Here is a 20,387-nt window from a genome sequence, read left to right on the forward strand (position 1 = left end):
ATTTATATCTTTTAATTGAATGTGATGAACTGTCATGTGTTGGAGTTGGATATTTGATGTGTTTCATCCTTCGGATACATCAATTCATTCGATTGAAATCCGATATCCGTTGTGATTCGTTAACCAAACGGATACATAGGATGATTTAATTTCAAATCGGATAATTGTTGTGATTTGTAAAAATGGGTGGATTCATTAAATGATTTAAACTTGATATTTGTAAAAAAATCGAACAACAATTTGAGCACAATAGTTTGTCGATTGTAGGAACAAATACGAGGATACAGAGTTAAGATTTGGAGAAGTGAATTCTAAAACCTTAGTGTTCTTTACCATTTTATTTCATCATTTTCTTTAGTTTATGTTTTATTTTTGCACGACAAAAATCACGAAATTCGGAACTAGGTTAAAATAGAATTGGTTTAAATAGAAATTGGTTTACCCAACACAAATCCTTGTGGATCGACCTCGCACTTGCACACGCTATACTGCACACGACTCGTGCGCTTGCGAGTACAATTAAATTTGTACATCAGCTATGGTTCTTTTCTGATTCTTCATCTAAATCCTCAACATAAGATTCACCACTAGCATCAGACATTGAAGACACATCCGGATTTTCCACAGTGGTAGGGAAAGGCATACACAAACTTCTTTCCCTTTGAATCCTCGAAGTCATTTGACTTGAACTCATCACTCAAAACAACATTCATGGCATTCCTCAAAATTCATAACACTTAGGACCATGATACTTCTTGTGCTTTCTTTCCTTATGCTCTTTACTCCTTGAATCACTATGGTACTCATTCTCAAACAGAACTTTAGAGGAGCTTCTGCTAAACTTCTTAGAAGACTTTAGGTACTTGTGAAAGTTCCTAGTCAAAAGAGCTAAAGGATTTGAGTGTGGATACGCCTCATCAGTGGATTCTTCAATAACCACATCAACCTCCTTTTCCTCCTTGGAACTTTTAGCCTTAGGTGAAAATCTTCTGTTTTCATAGGTTAACATGGAACTTACAAGCTCATCAATATCCAATGAATTTAGATTTTTGCTTTCCTCAATGGCTGTGACTTTGGAATCAAAATGAGGAGGAAGGGAGTGTAAGATCTTTTCAACAGTTTTTACTTCAGAGACCTTTTCGCCTAGACCATGGATGGAGTTAACAATATCACTCAGCAGAATGCAAAACTCCCCAACGGTTTCATCTTCCTTCATCTTAATTACTTCAAAGTGAGAAGTCAACATTTGAAGCTTGGATTTCTTCATGCTCTTGGAACCATCATGGGTCTTTTCAAGAATGTCCCAAGCTTCCTTGGAGGTCTCGCAGTGAGTGATGCGACGAAATTCATTTGGAGAAACACAATTGAAAATAACACTAATGCCACGATTATTACAGTTACTATTGACAACATCAACCTTACTCCATTTATCAATGTCACCATCGGGCTTAACAAAACCCCTTTCAATAATAAACCATGCGAGTGATTGATCCAAATAGACGGCCGAGTGTAATGGAGTGGCTTAAATGCAATATATTAATAACTTAATATATTTAAGTATCACATTTGTCAATTTATGACGTAAAATTAAAAAGTGGTAATTAGTTTTTTTTGTTTTTCAACCAAAAAGTGGCATTTAGTTGAGATGCTAAAATATATTTTTTCCATAATTTATTTACTCAAGTGAGACGGGATCAAGTTTTTTTCAGCCAAGCCGTCTCGGTTGATTTATCAGCCCTACCTGCATGGTAGCCAGTTAACAATTAGCCAAGTGAACCCAAAATGCCACTAGCGAGGGCACATCCCATCAGTCATTGCCATCTAAACAGACGCTGAGAGAAAGCTCCTGAGTCCCTACGCAAACCGAAGCCATTTTTCCAAGCCATGGAACTGGAGGGATCGTCGAAGAAGATGATAGCAACGCAAGCTTAGATGGTGGAGGCCACGGTCCCGCTTCCTTATAGAGACCAGTGCACCCACCTGCTGATCCCTCTCAACAAGTGCAAACAGGCTGAGTTGTACCTCCCCTTGAAGTACAAGAATGAGCGCAACTCCTACGAAAAATGCGAGTACGAGCTCATCATTGAGCGGATGCTCAAGATGCAGAAGATCCATGAAGAAGAGGCCAAGTTGAAACAGCATCAGAAGAAGCAGCCACTTCCTCTCATTCCCAACACTGCCACTGCTTCTTAGACGCACAAATCCCAAATCGGTTAGTCAGTCTGAATCCTAACTTTTTATTTTATGGGTTTGATTGGTGGATTTTTTGTTTTGTTTTCATTTTATTTAGCGGGTTTTGCATGATCTAGGGTTTGCTTGTGGACATCAGGTGTCTTTGTTTGTGGATCCTATTTATTTATGGGGTTTTGGTTGATCTCTGGAGTTTGTGTTGGTGATTTATTATTGGATTATGTTGTTTTTTTCTTTTCTTTTTTTCTTTTTGGGAAAATGATTGAAGGAGGTTTTGATTTATGAAGACTTTGAGGGTTATATTGGTGAGTTCTTAAAGACGAGTTTGTGTTTGGTCTAGGCATTGTTTTTGTGAAAGGTAAGCATAAGCAGGGTTTAATTATGAAAAATTAGGGGTATTTGGTATGTGAATACTTATGCTTTTCGTTTGTACCATTTGGAAAAGTATCTAAATTTAGGGCTTTAAATTTGTTCCCATCAATAGTTGCTGCTTTCATTGGGAATCAAATGGAGGCCTCTGGATAGGATAGCTGGCAATCATATGCTGGGAGTAGTCTTACAAATACAAAGCATAAGAAAATCGCCAATAGTGAACTTCTGAAGCCATTTGAAAGTCTCTGCTACTACTGCATTATTGTCACGAGCTGATTTTCAAAGATTTTATTCAGGTTAGTTAGATTTAGAGACCAATAACTGGTACCACTGGCCTCGAAACAAGCAAGCAAAATAGAAAAAGAAATAAGAAATGGAGTGGTCTTGACTTTTGCGAGTTGAGTGTTTAGTGAGGGAATAGATGGATATAATCAGGGTAAGAGGTTCCTTGTCATGGATTAGATGATTTAATCATGTTCAATGATGATTAAGAGTGCACTACTTGGGAGCAAGATTATAAAGATTGAAGCTGCTGTGCTGGAAGATAACCAAGAAATGAGCTATAATAGTGTGAAAACACATGTTGGAGATTAGGTACTGAGCTGTGTGTTGTGATCAAGGGGAAATCCTTGGAACAGAATATTAAACTGTCCATAATCTCTTAAATTGTTGCAAAAAGACATTGCATGAAAAGGACTTATAATAGAGGCTATATAATCCTTGGAACAACGTGTTTGTATGAAAAGGACTTTGTAATCATAATCATGTGCAGGCTTAGGCTGCTCTTGAGATGTTTCCCTATACTAGGTTCTAAGATGGCAATGGTGTAGGTACACCACATATTTGGGCTATAAAATCATGAAAACAGGGGTGTTGTACATTAAGGATTTTCTTCCTCTTAGCATATTGGGTGGTGTCTACAAGATTATCTCCAATGTCCTAGCTAACAGGCTGAAGCAATGTTGGGAAGGTTATTTCAGAGACTCAAAATGCCTCAGGGGGAGATAGACAGTAGTCTCAATCCATATTGCCAACAAATGCTTTGATAGTAGAATCCAATTCAAGGAACTAGCTGTACTCTGTAAATTGGATCTAGAAAAGGCTTATGATCACATTGCTTGGGGTTTTATGCTGTATATGTTGAGGAAATGTGGTTTTAGGGAGAAATGGTGTGATTGGATAGCACATTGCATCTCTACAGTTTGTTTCTCTGCTTTGATTAATGCTACTTCCATTCACTTCTTTAATAGTTCTCGTGGCTTGAGCAAGGAGATCCTTTGTCTCCTCTACTTTTTTGTCGTGGTTATAGAAGCTTTGAGTAGAATGTTGTCCGCTATGGTGAATAAGGGGCTTTCACCGGGTTGTTTTTGTGGGGTCTAGGAATAATGATGATCTCTCCTTGTAATCTCCTATTTGTGCATGACACCTTGATCTTTTATGAGGCAAAGCCTAAGCGTCTCCACAATTTGCATTGCCTTTTTCTATGCTTTGAAATTGTCTCTGGATTGAAAGTTAATTTGGCTAAATCAGAGCATGTCCCTATCAGAGCTAGAGCTGTGGAAATGTTAAAGGCTTAGCTCGCGTCCTTGGCTATAGGGTGTCCTCGTTTCCTATGAAGTGTCCAATTATTCCTTTAGGATGGTATTATTGAGAAAATAAAATGTTGCTTAGCTGGCGTGAAGTGGCTCTATTTGTCTAAGGGTGGTAAGATTACTTTGATTAAAAGCACTCTCTCTAATGAGAACGGCATGATTGAGTTGAGGAAGTTGGCGTTACATACTTTGTTCGCTTGGAGAGTGACTTGGTCTCACTCGCATGAGTCTACTTTTTCTGATTTCTTTAAGCTTTGTAAATCTTTTTCTAATCAGTAAGGGTTTCTTTCTATATATCATGTATACATGGGTTGCGCCCCTCTACGCATTTGATAATATACTTATTACTTATCAAAAAAAATACCATAGACTTAGATATATATGGGAAAACATACTTGTGCCTTTCATGTCGATTGGGAGTTCTTACTTTATTTATTTTTGATAAGTAATGAGTATGTTTTATTAAAAGCGTAAGGCGCCCCTACGTACACTAGAGGTATACAAGAGAAAAAAAACCTAACTAGAAAAGGAAAAAGGGACAAGGAAGTCCGTGTAAGTTATAGGGATGGGGGCAAGATATGCCACTATCCACATGTACAAAGTATTCAACATCGAGGCTAAAATATCCTCCACAGCGTTCTCCATGTCCTCAAAGAATCTATTATTTCTCTCTCTCTCCATATAGTCCAAAACAAACATGAGGGCACCATTTTCCACACTACGGCACTCCTCATCCTTCCTGAGGACCACCAACTTGCACAAAGATCCGGGACCTGTCTAGGCGTGACCCATGCCAGCCCGAAATGGCTAAAGATCGCACTCCACAAGGATGAAGTGACGTCACAATGAATAAGTAGATGATCTACAGATTCCCCGTCTCTCTTGCACATGCAACATCTATTAATGAAGATGGCTCGCCTTTTCCTTAGATTATCCAAAGTGAGGATTTTCCCTAAACTTGCCGTCAATGTAAAAAAAAGGCCGCCCTTGAGGGTGCCATTGTCCTCCAGACGCTTTTCCAAGGGAAACCTCTACCTTCGACATTCACTAAAGTGTGAAAGAAAGCCTTTACCATGAAGGTACCTTGTTTGAAGGGAATCCACCACAACTTATCTTCACACCCTCTTCTAACTGTAACTGAATGCAAAAGGCTGAAGAGCGATGTAAAGTCCTCTACCTCCCAATCATGCGCCTCTTTATTAAATCTAACACTCCACTGGCTAGCTCCTCCAAGGACTTCCAAATTAGCCGCCATCAAAGCATCCTTCTCACGGGCAATGCTGAAAAGAACTGGAAAGGTTGACTTAAGAGTCAAATCCCCACACCACCAGTCATGCTAGAATCTAGTCTGGGTTCCATCCCCAACTACAAGTCTAGTGGAGCGTGAGAAAGAATCCCACCCTAGCTGAATATGTTTCCGCAACCCCACCACGAACGAGCCTACATGTTCTCGGGTACTCCATCCCCCCCAGTGGCTTCCATATTTGGCTTCTATCATAACACTCCACCAAGCCTCTCTCTCAGTTCCATATCACCATAACCATTTGCTCAACAGTGCTCGATTGAAATCCTTCATCTTCCTTATACCCAATCCACCTACTGAGATCGGGGAACAAACCTTCGACCAACTCATCAAGTGATATTTGAATTCTTCGCCAAGACCTCCCCATAAGAAATCGCGTTGAAACTTCTACATGCGGTTAGCGTTCTTACTTTATTTGTTTAGAAGGTGCAGTTTCGAGGAGAAATGGCGCTCTTGGATAGCGCATTGTATTTCGTCTCTCCGATTTTCCATTTCGGTGAATGGCAATCCGTCAGGTTTCTTCAATAGCTCATGTGGTTTAAAACATGGAGATTCTCTATCACTGTATCTGTTTGTTATCTTTATGGAGGTCTTAAGTAAAATGCTTTCTGTAACTATAAATGGGGAATTTCTCTCGAGCTTTATTGTGAGGTCTAGGCACTCTGGTGTGGTTAACAGATCACACTTGTTTGCGGATGACACTTTGGTTTTTTGTGGGGCCAATCTTGACCACCAATGCTATTTGCGTGCCTTATTTCTATGTTTCAAAATTGTTTCCGGTTTGAAGATTAATTTGGCTAAGTTAGAATTTGTTCCTATGGGTAATGTTGGTAATGTCAATGGGTTGACTAGCATTCTAGGCCGGGAGGTTCCTTCTTTACCTTTAAAGTATCTTGGTCTTCCGTTGAGGGCCTCTTATAAGGCCAAGTTTATTCAGGATTGTATTATCAAGAAAATAGAGCGTCGGTTGCCTAGTTGGAAAAGGATGTACTTGAATATGGGTACTAGGATTACCCTTATTAAGAGCACACTTTCAATTTGCCTACGTACTTCATGTATCTTTTTCCTCTCCTGATGGTGTTGCAAACTGGGAAGAGAAGCTTTATCGAGATTTCTTATGGCGTGGGTTTGGTGAGAGTTCAAATTTCACCTGGTAAGTTTGTCTAAGGTTTGTTCTCCAATCTTTAAGGGAGGGTTGGGGGTTCAGAACTTGATGATGTTAAATCGTACTCTTTTAAGAAAATGTCTATGACATTATGTGCATGAGAGAGAGGCTTGGTAGAGATTTGTATTGAATTCTAAATTTTATAGTTCGTGGGGTGAGTGGTCTAATGGGCCTCTTTGGTCGTATGGGGTGGGGCTATGAAAAAATATCGGGAGGGGTTGGGGATGTTCTCTAGTCATACCAGATTTGAGGTGGGATGTAGCTCCAAGATTAGATTCTGGCAGGACTTGTGGTGTGCGGATAAGGCCTTTAAAGAAGCATTTTCGGATTTATATAGTATTGCTTGCGTGAAGGATGCTTCTGTAATGGTTTATTTGGAGCTTTCTAGTGGCTCTCATCAGTGGAATGTAAACTTTGTTAGAGTAGCTCATGATTGAGAATGGGTCCCTTTCAAAAAGGGTTGTTCAATGTTAGATCCTTCTACAGTGTCCTTGTTTGTAATGATGGCACTCCTTTTCCTTAGAAGAGTATTTGGCGGATTAAGGTTCTTTTTTTTTTTTTTTTGTGGTATTGGTAATCAAGCAAATCTCATCAAAAAAAAAAAAGTAAGGCGCCTTTAACTACACATGAAGTATACTAGAGGAACAAAAAAAAGAAAAAAAAAATTTTTTTTTTAAAAAAAGAACAAGCTACCTGGATAAACCCAAACGATCGGAACTACAACAAACCACCCACAAAAGAAACCCTAAACTTGCAGAAGAGCCATGGGCTTCAATATCACATTGACAAAACTCTCTTGCCTTTGCCATGGCTAAAGCAATCACCTCTAGCATTAAAGTTAATGGATCCCTCCAAGTTTTTAAGCTCCATCCTTTTCAGTTTAGAAACAGAAGCCACAACATCGTGACACCGTCCCTCTTCAAGTATTGTCAAACAACTGCTCAATTGGTCTGCACGTCAGACAACTTCTACTCTTAACCTCACGAGCTAACCCTTTCACGCCCAAAGAAGAGACCGCATCAACGTCTTTCCTTGCTGCAAACCCTACGTGTCTGCAACACTAACAATGCAAGATTCGTTGCCTCGAGCAGTGGACTTCTGCTTGGCATCATGAAGGTCCTTGCGCAGTGATAAACCAACGACATGGTGGTCTTTGCCCAATTGGTCCCCTTAGCCACCAATCGCACTGCCTCAGCATATGACAGTGCGCCATCTTCCTTAAATGACCCATTCCCACCCTTAGTAGCTGGATCTAACCCCAACACTATCTTCTTCCCCATTAAAGTAGTACCAGACGACGGTTGTAGCACCATGGCGGGGGAACCTATCATGACTTTAAAAAAAAACCTTCACCTTGCTCAACTCAACCGGCAAATCGGCTGCAACCCCGCCCTTCATGACCCTTAGGGAGCAAAAGAATCCCTCTCCAACCATTCACTATGTAAACCATCACCTTCAAAAACCGGCTGTCCTTGTTGCCACCTCTTCGTACAATGAACACCTTTGAACCCTCCTGAAAGGATTTGATGAAATCCTCAACTCCAAGACACCACAACAACTCCATTGTCGAAGCCAACCGGGCAGTGCATAAGGGACCCAAATACACAACACTGGAGAAACCCTTCCTCATTTCTTCCACTCGAAGCATCGAAGCACCTTCCATCATCGAAAACTCAAAATATTTGGCCTCCACGAAAAACTGCCTCTCCATCTTCAAACTCACACCACAACCTCTGAACAAGCCCCAACAACAGCGAGGACTACAACCAGTGCCTGTCGAGCTAGAGGATGATGAGTCAGACCTGGGACCCAGCAAGACGCTCTTGCACGTGCCGCTGCTAGAGGAGAGTGATGGGGGGGGGCTGAGAGAGGAGATGAGAGAGAGGCTCCGTGTGAGAATCTTTTGGATACCTAGATTGCAGCTTCGACCACCTTTGGAAAGATTCTTACTATGGATAACTTTAGGAAATGGCATGTCATTGTAATCTATTGGTGATGTATGTGCAAGAGGAAAAGAGAGTTTGTTGATCTTCTTCTCCATTATGAGGTTGCTCGTGCCTTGTGGAATGCTATCTTTACTCGTGTTGGGTTGTCTTGGGTTATGCCTAGACCATTAATAGACTTGTTTGTTTGTTGGAGGGGGATTTTTGGTAGCACTCAGAAAGTAGCTGTGTGGAAGATGATGCCTTCATACCTTTTGTAGTTCCTTTAGAGGGAAAGAAATAATAGAAGTTTCGAGGACCACAAGAGGACGGTGGTAGAGCTTGTATCTTTTTTCTTCAATACTCTTTACGTTTGGACAATTGTTTGTCTTTCCTAATTTGTTTAATTTTCACGAGTTTCTTATTATTTTTTCTCCTTCTAACTTGGTTTTTCTCTTGTATATTTTGTGTACCTATGTTGCGTTTTTCGCTTTTTAATAATATTTTCAATCACTTATCACAAAAAAAAAAAAAAAAAAAAAAGGTGCTTTGTGGAATATGCCATAAGATAGAGTTTGTATAATTAATCATCAGTAACTTTTAATCGGTTTCAGATTTCAAATCCAACAGTTATTATTAAAGGAATTACAATTTTTTAATAATAAAAATAAATAAATAACTCAGAAACTGCTTTTTTAGCGTTTGGTGCTTACGCATTTTTGGTGCTTTCAATGAATTTAAATTGTATGCATTTTGCTTGGTGGGTAAGAAGCATATTTCCTCCAGTGCTTTGCACCTAGGCACACTCTTAAAACTATGGGTAATTTCACTTACCCCCTATGAAGTTATGCGCCTTTTGCAAATACCCCCCAATGTTCAAAGTCTTTCACTTTGGTGTATTGAACTTTGATTTCCTTCCATTTTTCCCCTTCCGTTACATATTGTAGTTAAATTAAACGGTGGAATGAGTAATTTCAGTAAGGGTATTTTAGTAATTTCACACATATTCATTAGGATTTAACAGAAAATCCTAACGGAATGAGGAAAGTGGAAGAAAATTAAAGTTTGATACACCAAAGTGAGAGACTTTGAACATTGGGAGAGTGTTTGCAAAAGGCGCGTAACTTCATGGGGTAAGTGAAATTACCCCTAAAAACTACATTTTCTTGGAACGGTTATTATTAAAGGAATTACATTTTTTAGTTGAAAGAAATAGAAAGTGCACTATTTAGTGTTTAGTGCTTCTTTAAAAAGCAGGCACTTTCTGTACTCTAGGTGTTGTTGATTACATGCAGTTTGCTTTAGGGTAAGAAGCGTTTTTCCCCTGGTACATTTCACTTTTAGTGCACCTATACACACTTTTAACAACATTGCACTCTCTCTGATGGTCAATGTACAAAAGAACATAAAAAGGAACCCATCTTTCTGCATATCACTCATTGCAGGCGATGGCTCAAGGCCATGTACTTGCTGATGCTAATCAAGCTGTGGGTCCACATGATGTTCAGCATGCACCAAGGTAATTGGCATAATATCTTCTCTTGGTGCCCTGTTGGAAGGCATCCATTGAAATCCCTGTGCACACTTATGGGAATCATCATTATCCAAGTAACCAATGAATTGCCCTTATCAATAGTCTCTCTCCTCCATTGCTATGCTTGCCTTCTCCATGGTTTCACGAAGACCAAAATCTGAACTGTAGAGTGTTATGTTACGTATAAGTGGCTAAGGGCTGGTGGGTGTCTCAACGTGGACAGTGTAGTAATTTATTTCCATTAGGTTTGTTAGTATCGCTAATTGATGGTATGTCACGTAGCTTACCTATTTGATTGTTTTAGGAGTCTTATCTTTATTGTTTTAGGAGTTCTTATTCTTATCGCTTGAGGAGATCTTATCATTATTGCTTTAGGAGTCTTATCTTTATTGTTCTAGGAGTTCTTATCTTTATTGCTTTAGGAGTCATAAGTCACACACGTGTGAGACTATATTTCAGCTGTAATTCTGTTCTTTAAATACTGTATTGCTATGGAATAAGAAGTCAGTCAAGAATTTATTCAAACCTTGTGTTTGTGGGAGTTTAAGAGCTTCTCTAATTGCTCTACCAAAGGAAGTCCAGGATTCCTCGAAAATCCTACCGCTAGAATTGTTTTGCTTATTTTCTCAATAATAGGGAAGCTAAGGAGAGACGATCCTGGTAATTTTCCAATTCATAAACTAGTTACGCGCTCAGGGTCCCAAAAAAGTAACAAAGTGGTATCAGAGCCTGCCATGTCAGACACACGCATGGATCGACTAGAGTCTGAAATGGGGTCAAATAATCGCGAGTTACATGAAATAATTGCAGGATTGAGTGCTCAAATCCAGCAATTGGTAGCAAAGATAGATGACAATACATCATCTACCTCTAAAACTAGTAAGAATAAGGGAGTCATTGGTTCAACACAGGGAGGAATAAATTCAAAAGTGGCCAAATTGGAGTTTCCACACTACGATGGGGCGGATGATCCAACTAGTTGGATTTGTAGGGTTGGGCAATATTTTGAATTTCAGAAGACGGAGGATGAGAATAAGGTGATGTTAGCGGTGTATCACTTGGAAGGAGAGGCACAATTATGGTACCAGATATTCAAAGAAGACATGGAAAATATTTCATAGGAAACTTTGAAGGAAGTTGTGCATGTTAGATTCGGGCCCACACAATTTGAAGATTTTTATGGAGATCTCTCAAAACTGAGACAAAACGGTAGTGTCAAAGAATACCAGTGTCAATTTGAGAAACTACTTAGTAAAGTGGGAAAACTTTCTCAGGTGCACCAGGTAGGAGGGTTCGTGAGTGGATTAAAGGAGCCTATAAGGACTGATGTACAAGCTGTGAAGCCAAGTACCCTGACTGCTGCTGTGGGTCTAGCTAAACTCTATGAGGCTCGTGTTGTGGCTCAAAAAAAGCCAACCTCCACGCTAGACAGCAAACTGAAATCTTCTCAAACACCAGGCTCTGGTTCTTTTTGCAACAGTAACACACCCACCCAAAGATTGAATGAAGCGGAGATGAAAGATGGAAGGGAGAAGGGGCTTTGCTTCAACTGTGACGAAAAATTTTGTCCAGGTCATCACTGCAAGAAGTTGTTCATAATTGAGGGAATCTACGCAGGGGGAAGAAGAGAATGATGGGGAAACAGAGTTGTCTGCCGAAGAGTTGGAACCCATGGCTGATGGATTTGGGGTTCCCAAAATTTCCCTTAACGCCCTGACTAGAGTTTCAACACCCTAGACGATGCGAGTACGGGGCCAATTCAAGGGAGGCACGGCCGTGATACTGGTGGATACGGGTTCCACCCACAATTTCATGAGCATCAGTGTGGCGAGGTGATTGGGTCTGCCGTTAAAAGCTGTTGAGTGCTTCGAAGTGGCTGTGGCAAACGGGGAACGAATTCGCAATGAAGGTCGCTGCCATGGAGTTCAGGTATGTCTCAATAAGGCTGATTTTGTGATGGATTTTTTTTTGCTTTCAATGGAGGGCTATGAAGCAGTGTTGAGGGGCACAATGGCTGTGGGTCTTAGGACCAATTATGTGGGATTTTTCAAAACTAAATATGAAGTTCATGTGGAAGGGAAAGGAGGTAGAGTTATGGGGACTGACCGTACCTAGGAATAGATTGGTGAATTCTAAAGGAATCGTGCAGGGAATCCAAAATCAGCAATTAGGATTTATTTTGTTCTCAATAAACCTAGGCACTTCCCAAGGGGGTCTCAGCTCAGATAACCTGGACTTGAAAAAAAATATTAGACAATTTTCTAGAAATCTTTGAGGAGTCTCGGGGTTTGCCTGCTAGAAGACAACATGATCACCGCATTCCACTCAAACCAGAGACGGGTCCAGTCAGTGTACACCCATATCGGTATCCTCACTACCAGAAATATGAAATTGAGAAAATAGTTTCTGGCTTATTAGAGTCAGGGGTGATTCGGCCTAGGACAAGCCCATTTTCATCACCAGTCTTATTAGTAAAGAAACACGATGGTTCTTGGCGCATGTGTGTTGATTATCGGGCCTTAAACAATATCACAATCAAGGACAAATTTCCTATACCAGTGATCGATGAGCTTTTGGATGAATTACATGGGGCACAATTTTTCTCTAAATTGGATTTGAGGTCAGGTTACCATCAAATCAAGATGTACGCCGGAGAGGTGGAAAAGACAGTGTTTCAAACTCATCAAGGGAACTACGAATTCCTTGTTATGCCATTTGGCCTCACAAATGCACCATCAACATTCAAAGCACTCATGAATGACATCTTCTCCAAATTGCTCCGTAAGTTGGTTCTTGTTTTTTTTTTATGACATATTAATTGATAGTGCGAATTGGAAGGACTACCTTGTACATGTAAATAGGGTGTTAGAAATATTACAAGAAAACACGTTGTTTGTAAAGAGGGAGAAATGTCAGTTTGGGTTGGAAGAAGTGCAGTATCTTGGCCTCCTTATTAGCCAAAAGGGGGTAGCCAGGGACCTAGAAAAAATAGAAGCCATGATAAATTGGCCTATCCCTAAAAACACAAAGGCTTTACGAGGGTTTCTAGGATTGACGGGGTATTACCGAAAATTTATTAGGAAGTATGGGGAAATAGCAAAGCCTCTTACTCAATTATTAAAAAAGGATGCCTTTGGGTGGTCACCATTAGCGGAGCATGCCTTTGAGGAATTGAAGAAAGCCATGACTTGAGCTCCCGTCTTAGCGTTGCCCGATTTCTCTAAGGAGTTTGTAGTGGAATGTGATGCATGTGGGAGTGGTATAGGGGCTGTGTTAATGCAGGAAAGGTGCCCTATTGCTTACTTCAGCCAAGCTTTACAAGGACGGAACCTTCAATTATCAACCTATGAAAAGGAAATGCTTGCACTATTCACAGCGGTGCAAAAGTGGAGACCGTACTTATTGGGCAACCATTTCATTATTCGCACCGATCGCCAAAGTCTACAATACCTATGGCAGCAAGCTATCACTACTACAGCGCAGCAAAAATGGTTGGTCAAATTGCTTGGTTATGATTTTTCAATTGAGTACAAGAAGGGTGTAGAAAACACGGTAGCAGATGCACTTTCAAGGAGAGCAGAATATGGAGAGTTGGCTGCCATTTCTCATCCCATACCACACTAGTTGGAACCCATTCAAGAAGAAGTTGCTACAAAGCCACAATTGCAAGAGTTAGTGAAGAAGATTGAAGGGGACGAGGCAGTAGGGCCTTGGGAGTACAAAGGAGGGCTGATTTACTTCAAAAACAGAATATACCTTGATGGTAACTCTCCTCTTATATCTATGATTATCAGGGAATACCATTCTAGCACCCATGAAGGCTTCCACAAAACTATTCATAGAATAAGGTCAGTATTTTTTGGGCTGGAATGAGGAGTCAGATTCGAAGTTTTATACAAGAATGCGATGTGTGTCAACGACACAAGGCAGCTACTACTCAACCCAATGGACTATTGCAGCCCTTACCCATTCTGGAAGCAATTTGGACTGACATCTCTATGGATTTCATAGATGGGTTGCCAACCTCCAAGGGTAAGACAACCATATTTGTGGTAGTTGATAGATTGTCAAAGTATGGTCACTTTACTCCAATTAGCCATCCCTATACAGCCCCTGCTGTGGCCCAAGTTTTTTTTGAAAATATTTTCAAGTTGCATGGAATCCCAAAAACTATTGTGTGTGATCGTGATCCAGCTTTCACCAGCTCTTTTTGGAAAGAACTTTTTCGCTTGAATGGAGTACAATTCAATTTCAGTTCTCCTTACCATCCCCAAAGCGATGGTCAAACAGAAGTAGTAAATCGCACCATTGAAATGTATTTAAGGTGTTTGACAAGCTCCAAGCAAAGTGGTTGGGTTCAGTGGCTGCCATGGGTGGAATTTTGTTATAATACAAGTCTACATTCAACATTGGGGTGCACTACTTTTTAGGTCGTCTACGGTAGAGAACCACCTACTTTGTTGTCATATATGCCGGGCACTTCAAAGGTAGCAGCAGTGGAACAACTCTTGGTGGATCGCGATGACATCATTAAAGAAGCCAAGGAGCATTTGAATTAAGCACAAGCAAGAATGAAGAAAATCTATGACCAACACCACCAAGAGAGGGAGTTTAATGTGGGGGATTGGGTCTATTTGCGCCTACAACCTTATAGACAAATGTCGGTAGCAGTGAGGAAACACTTGAAGTTGTCTCCTAGATTTTATGGGCCATATCAGATTCTGGAAAAAATGGGGGTTGTTTCTTACAAGCTCAATCTTCCCTCAGGTTCCAAAATACATCCTGTTTTCCATGTATCGTTGTTGAAGAAGCAAGTGGGGACAACTGTTGTGGTACAAGACACGCTGCCATATATGGATAATGCAGAGGGAAGGGTGCTGCCAAGGCCTAAAGTGGCACTAGAGTATCGCACCAGGAAGGGAATTACTGAAGTTTTAGTCCATTGGGAGGGGCTCTCTCCTGCTGATGCAACATGGGAGAATTTCAACGACATGCAGCTTCGGTTTCCATCCTTTGTCCTTGAGGACAAGGACAATTTCAAGGGGAAGGGAGCGTTACGTATAAGTGGCTAAGGGTTGGTGGGTGTGTCAACGTGGATAGTGCAGTAATTTATTTCCATTAGGTTTGTTAGTATCGCTAATTGATGGTATGTCATGTAGCTTAGTTATTTAATTGTTTTAGGAGTCTTATCTTTATTGTTTTAGGAGTTCTTATTCTTATCGCTTGAGGAGATCTTATCCTTATTGCTTTAGGAGTCTTATCTTTATTGTTTTAGGAGTTCTTATCTTTATTGCTTTAGGAGTCATAAGTCACACAAGTGTGAGACTATATTTCAGCTGTAATTCTATTCTTTAAATACTGCATTGCTATGGAATAAGAAGTCATTCAAGAATTTATTCAAACCTTGTGTTTGTGGGAGTTTAAGAGCTTCTCTAATTGCTCTACCAAAGGAGGTCCAGGATTCCTCGAAAATCCTACCGCTAGAATTGTTTTGCTTATTTTCTCAATAATAGGGAAGCTAAGGAGAGACGATCCTGGTAATTTTTCAGTTCATAAACCAGTTACGCGCTCGAAGTCCCGAAAACGTAACATGTTACGAGTGTTTTAGAAGGGGAGATAGTGAGAATGAGGTAGATGATTTTCTTTGGTTGGAAATGTTTTTCTTGATTTATGGCGAGTTTACCTTGGAGGAGAATTAAGAGATGTCGAATACCAAGCTTGCAGCTGGAGGTTTGGAACATAGGATTGAAACTTCCCTTATCTTCAAAATTCTTTGAATCTTTAAAATACCTTCTCAAAATAGACTGTTATGGTCATAGGGAGGCTATTGCTTAATGATACAAGTTTATAAATGTTATATCTTTTATGACCTGGGCCTGGTGAAAAATAATGGAATGACTTTTGAATATGTTATGTTGACTACTGTATGTTCACAGTGACAATATTGGGATGTTATGTGACTAGATTATTAAACTCTTCGATGAAAAGCATCGATGCTCTGTTCTCATCTAAGTGACCTACCGTGAGAGATAGGTGCCATTGGCTTTTTCCTTTACCTATCACACAATAATCTAAGTGGTGACATGGTGGCATAACATTGGATGTAGAGACACTTGTCCTCCCTGTTATTAAGAAAGTGATAGTTGTTTAATAGTTGCTGTTAATTTACATGTTAAGTGCAGTGGAAGGCTTCCCCCGAAGTTTTGTTTGTTGCCGTTTGGAAGAAAAATTGGCAAGATACTAGATGTTATAAAGGTTATCCGGGCTTATGTTTCTAACCTTTTTAATTAGACCAAGATCTCATCCGAAAATGGCAAGTTGAATATATCAAGGACTCTTTTTTGGTTTTTTGTTTTCCGCTTTTCATGCCATCCATTGGGCTAGTAATAAGATATTAGTCTATTAGAATCTATGAGCTTGGTGTCGGGGTCTTATGGTGTGGGTTTGTGGAAGAATATTAGAAGAGGTTGGGATACTTTTGTAAAAGGTGTGCGGTTTGAGGTGGGGATGGGGTCGAAACTTCGCTTTTGGCATGATATTTGGTGTGATGATCAACCGTTGAAGCATGTTTTCCCTTCCTTGTTTGGTATGGCGAGGTACAAGGACGCATGGGTGGAGGATAATTTTAGTTGGAGGAATGGGAGGGTTGAGTGGAATGTCCTTTTTGTGCGCCCCACCCAAGATTGGGAACTGGATGGGGTCTCATCTTTCTTGCAATTGCTGTACTCTTGTAAAGTTTCTTATGGTAACGCGGACCGTATTCGATGGTCCTTTTCTAAAAAGGGTACGTTTGAGGTGAAATCGTTCTATAAGGCCTTGTCCAATCCAGATTGTGGGGGGTTTCCATGGAAGAGTATTTGGCGCTCTAAAGTGCCCTCGAGAGTGGCATTTTTTGGGTGGACTGCGGCTCTCGGTAAAATTCGGACACATGACAATTTGTGAAAGCGGAGAATTGTGGTAGTGGAATGGTGTTGTATGTGTAAGAAGAATGGGGAGTCTATAGATCATTTGCTGATTCATTGTGAAGTGGCTACTCGGTTATGGAACTATGTTTTTACTTTGTTCGGTATTGAATGGGTCATGCCGCAACGGTTCATTGACTTGTTGTCTTGCTAGAATCAAGTGGGGAGTAGGGTTATCTCTAAAGTCATTTGGAGGATGGTTCCTTTGTGTCTCACATGGTGTGTTTGGCAGAAAAGGAATGCTCGAACGTTTGAGGATAAGGAGTGTTCGGTGGATGGGTTGAGGAAGAATATGATCTCTATGCTACACCTGTGGGTGTTGGCTCATCATCGTAGTGTGGTCCCGAATTTAGATGAGTTCTTGAATATGTGTTCTTTGTATATTTCGTAGTGGCTTCTATTGTACATATCTTTTGTATTAGGGTTGCGCTCCTCTGCGCTTTTTTCAATAATATTCTCATTACTTATCAAAAAAAAAAAAAAAAAATAGAATCTATGAGCTTTTTGGCAAGAACTGCATTTTTCTCTTAATTATTAAACAGTAGGAAAGAGTTGAAAAGTGAGTTTTAATTACCTGAAGCTTGATTGATGCCTAATGTTTTGTGTCATAATAGGGTAGTTATTTCATTTTTTTCGTAGTGCATGAAGGCACTCAAACATGGGTTATGATGTCTGTCTTTGAAATCAATGATCCAAGGTCCATTACAGCTCAAAAAAGATTTGTTTTGATTTGGATACTTTTTGGAAGGCTAGAAGAAAAGACTTGTGCATCTCTCTCTCTCTCTCTCTCTCTCTCAACCACATCTTCTTGTGCTCTAATTTTATGGAGCTAATTGCCAAGTTTGGTGTGCATTCATTCACTTTATATATTTGTTTTCGAAAGGAAAAAGAAGAGAGAGACAGAGAGGTGTTGTCTCACTAATTCAATTCTTGTATCTTAATGATATAATTGTTCTTGTTGTTCAATATTTTTAGTTTTTTAGCTTTTCTTTTTTAATTATTTTTATTATCATTATTATTATTATTATGTGTGTATATAACAGTGGTTCTAATTTCTGACAGGCATGTTGAAACTGCTCAAATGTGGATGCTCTGATGATGTTTTTCACTGCTATTGATGGGAAGTTATTTTGAAACAAATACGAGAGATTCCTTGCATTTAATTGCTCTTGTTTCCTCAGTTTGCAACATATGGAATAAAAATTTCCTCAGTTACAATCACATGACATGTTTGATGATAAGCTTGCTTGCTTGCTATTGCATTGTAGATTAGGAATGAAAGGCATTGTTGCTTAATCTTGTAATTTTACCAATTTGACGAAAATGCTTCTCATAATAATTTTTTAAAAAAAAATAAATAAATAAATTGAAGCTCTGTGGAAATCATCATGAAAGCTAATCCGATTTAGAGAGAGGCTCCACTCCTCCTCCTCCTCCCTCCATTTGCACTCCATTGAGATTAGACATCCAACCCACTCTTCAGCTCTCCATCCATCAAACTCATTTCTCACACCCAACCCAGCCCAACCCTTACACATTCGTTCTAACCCCAAAAAAAGTGACCCATTTTTGTGAGCAAACACAACACCAATACACCTACCTACATGCTACCTCAAAAGTGTTTTTCAAATTGCGAATATTTTACTTTATTTTTTTTACAAAGAAGATGGAGGGATATTTTACTAGTTTTTATGAACATGAATTGCGATTCGCTTAGACTTTTTGGTTTCATAGCAAAATTGAAGCAAGAGTGCGCGTACTCAAGACGATGTCTAATGGGCCGTCGGCCTTTTGTTTTTCTTTTCGTATCAGAAGCTCAAACGGCCGCTGACCTTTCTTGCTTACTAAATTGGGCCCCTCTATCCTATCAAAGACAAGTGACGATATATATATATATATATATATATTAGTATTTTGTCTCTAATAAATTTGACAAAATATTATGATTATGAAGATTGATAAGATAAGTGGGCCATATTTTGTAAAGTCTTGAGAAACCCAAAATATTGGTTAATATATATATACCTAACCCTTTGAATTATTCTTTTGTTCGAGAAGAAACTTGAATAGCATATGATATTATCCAGGCTGAAGCAATTTAGATATTTCAAGTCTTCACCAAACCAAAGAATTATCAATGCCAGGTGTGCCCCTTACGTGCATGGGTTTGTTTTACCAAAAAAAAAAAAAATCCAATAATATATTCCTTTTTATTCCTTAATAATAATAATAATATAATAATTCTCAATCTGTACCTAATTCCAATCTTTAAGGATGGAAAATAAGTCAAACAAGTGTGGCCTACTTCTTCAATCATCATCGTGTATATATTCCCTGGAATTGGATTTCACCTTTTTGGACATGAACCATCAATCGTTTAACTTTAACCGCCCAAAGCAGTCTTAATTCCAACTCCACTTTCCATTTTAAAATAATAGAAATATATAGCTCAACCTAGAATTAAGCTGCTATTTTTGACTCAAACCGTGTATACCATGGTGGTGGGTGCCCACCAGATTATGTTTTCTTCTTCTTCTTTATATATATATATATATATATATATATATATATAATCAAGTGTTCAAATTGAAGATCCGAGAAATTATGGTAAAGTCCAACAATCACAGAAATTTCAAAAGCGCTTCAATGGCCACCACCTTTCCTTTTTATCAGTCAACCAAGGCCTGCTTAATTGGCTTAATTGGTAAAATAACGATCCGTTAGTAATTATTGATCTTGAACATATCAAATGGCTGGAGTTGATAGCACCTGATTTGAAACAACATCGATTACTCTTGAACTTGAACTTTGACAATTGTGGCCGAAACTTGAACATCGGCAACTTTTTAGCCGGCATCAATTACTTTGATCTGAATTTTGACATCTGAATTTTGACATCGATAACTTTTGACTGAAATTTTGACATCATATAAGTTGTTCAATTGCACTTCTGAAGATCTTTTTTGGTTGTTTCACCAGATATATCACATTACTCAAAATAAATCATCCCAATTAAAAAGTATAACAAGTCATAAAATGTCACTTCCTCGTTCTCCTAATTAATTACGTGAATAGAAATATACAAGTACAATCAGAAATTACAACAGGTGAAAGTGTCTTTAACAATAACTTAAACCAAACCCCAAATCGATCACTTTAACAACAATCAAAACCAGACAATAACAAAACTATATATAAGCATTGTGTTGTGTCCCATCCAACGAAATCTGCACAACACTTGTCAATTCTCTTCTTCAACTTGTCTCGTACCATGAATAACTAATTAAATTAAACAAAGGTAAATCCTAAAGCACTAATGCATTTAATGTGACTATCTCTTAATTATT

At 39.3% G+C, this 20,387-nt stretch overlaps 2 protein-coding genes and 1 pseudogene across 3 annotated transcripts; all 3 read left to right on the forward strand.

Moving 5' to 3' along the window:
- The first annotated feature begins 1,764 nt into the window (after positions 1–1,764).
- Positions 1,765–18,297, forward strand: LOC132180035 (NADH dehydrogenase [ubiquinone] 1 beta subcomplex subunit 7 pseudogene; annotated as a pseudogene). The gene is made up of 2 exons (XR_009440008.2): positions 1,765–2,212; positions 18,103–18,297. The product of XR_009440008.2 is annotated as an NADH dehydrogenase [ubiquinone] 1 beta subcomplex subunit 7 pseudogene (transcript).
- On the forward strand, positions 14,650–15,150 carry LOC148586340 (uncharacterized). The gene has a single exon (XM_088515572.1). It carries the CDS (start codon positions 14,650–14,652, stop codon positions 15,148–15,150), a length of 501 nt encoding a protein of 166 aa, XP_088371698.1.
- Positions 16,490–17,020, forward strand: LOC148586341 (uncharacterized). The gene has a single exon (XM_088515573.1). The coding sequence runs from the start codon at positions 16,490–16,492 to the stop codon at positions 17,018–17,020; it is 531 nt and encodes a 176-aa protein (XP_088371699.1).
- Positions 18,298–20,387: the final 2,090 nt, after the last annotated feature.

Source organism: Corylus avellana, chromosome 4 (assembly GCF_965113065.1).
Source record: "Corylus avellana chromosome 4, dhCorAvel1.hap1.2, whole genome shotgun sequence".
In the NCBI taxonomy this organism is placed as follows: Eukaryota; Viridiplantae; Streptophyta; class Magnoliopsida; order Fagales; family Betulaceae; genus Corylus; species Corylus avellana.

Coding starts and splice junctions, on each gene's coding strand:
- LOC148586340 (XM_088515572.1), top strand. CDS start 14,650: ATGAAGAAAATCTATGACCAACACCACCAAGAGAGGGAGTTTAATGTG.
- LOC148586341 (XM_088515573.1), top strand. CDS start 16,490: ATGAGCTTGGTGTCGGGGTCTTATGGTGTGGGTTTGTGGAAGAATATT.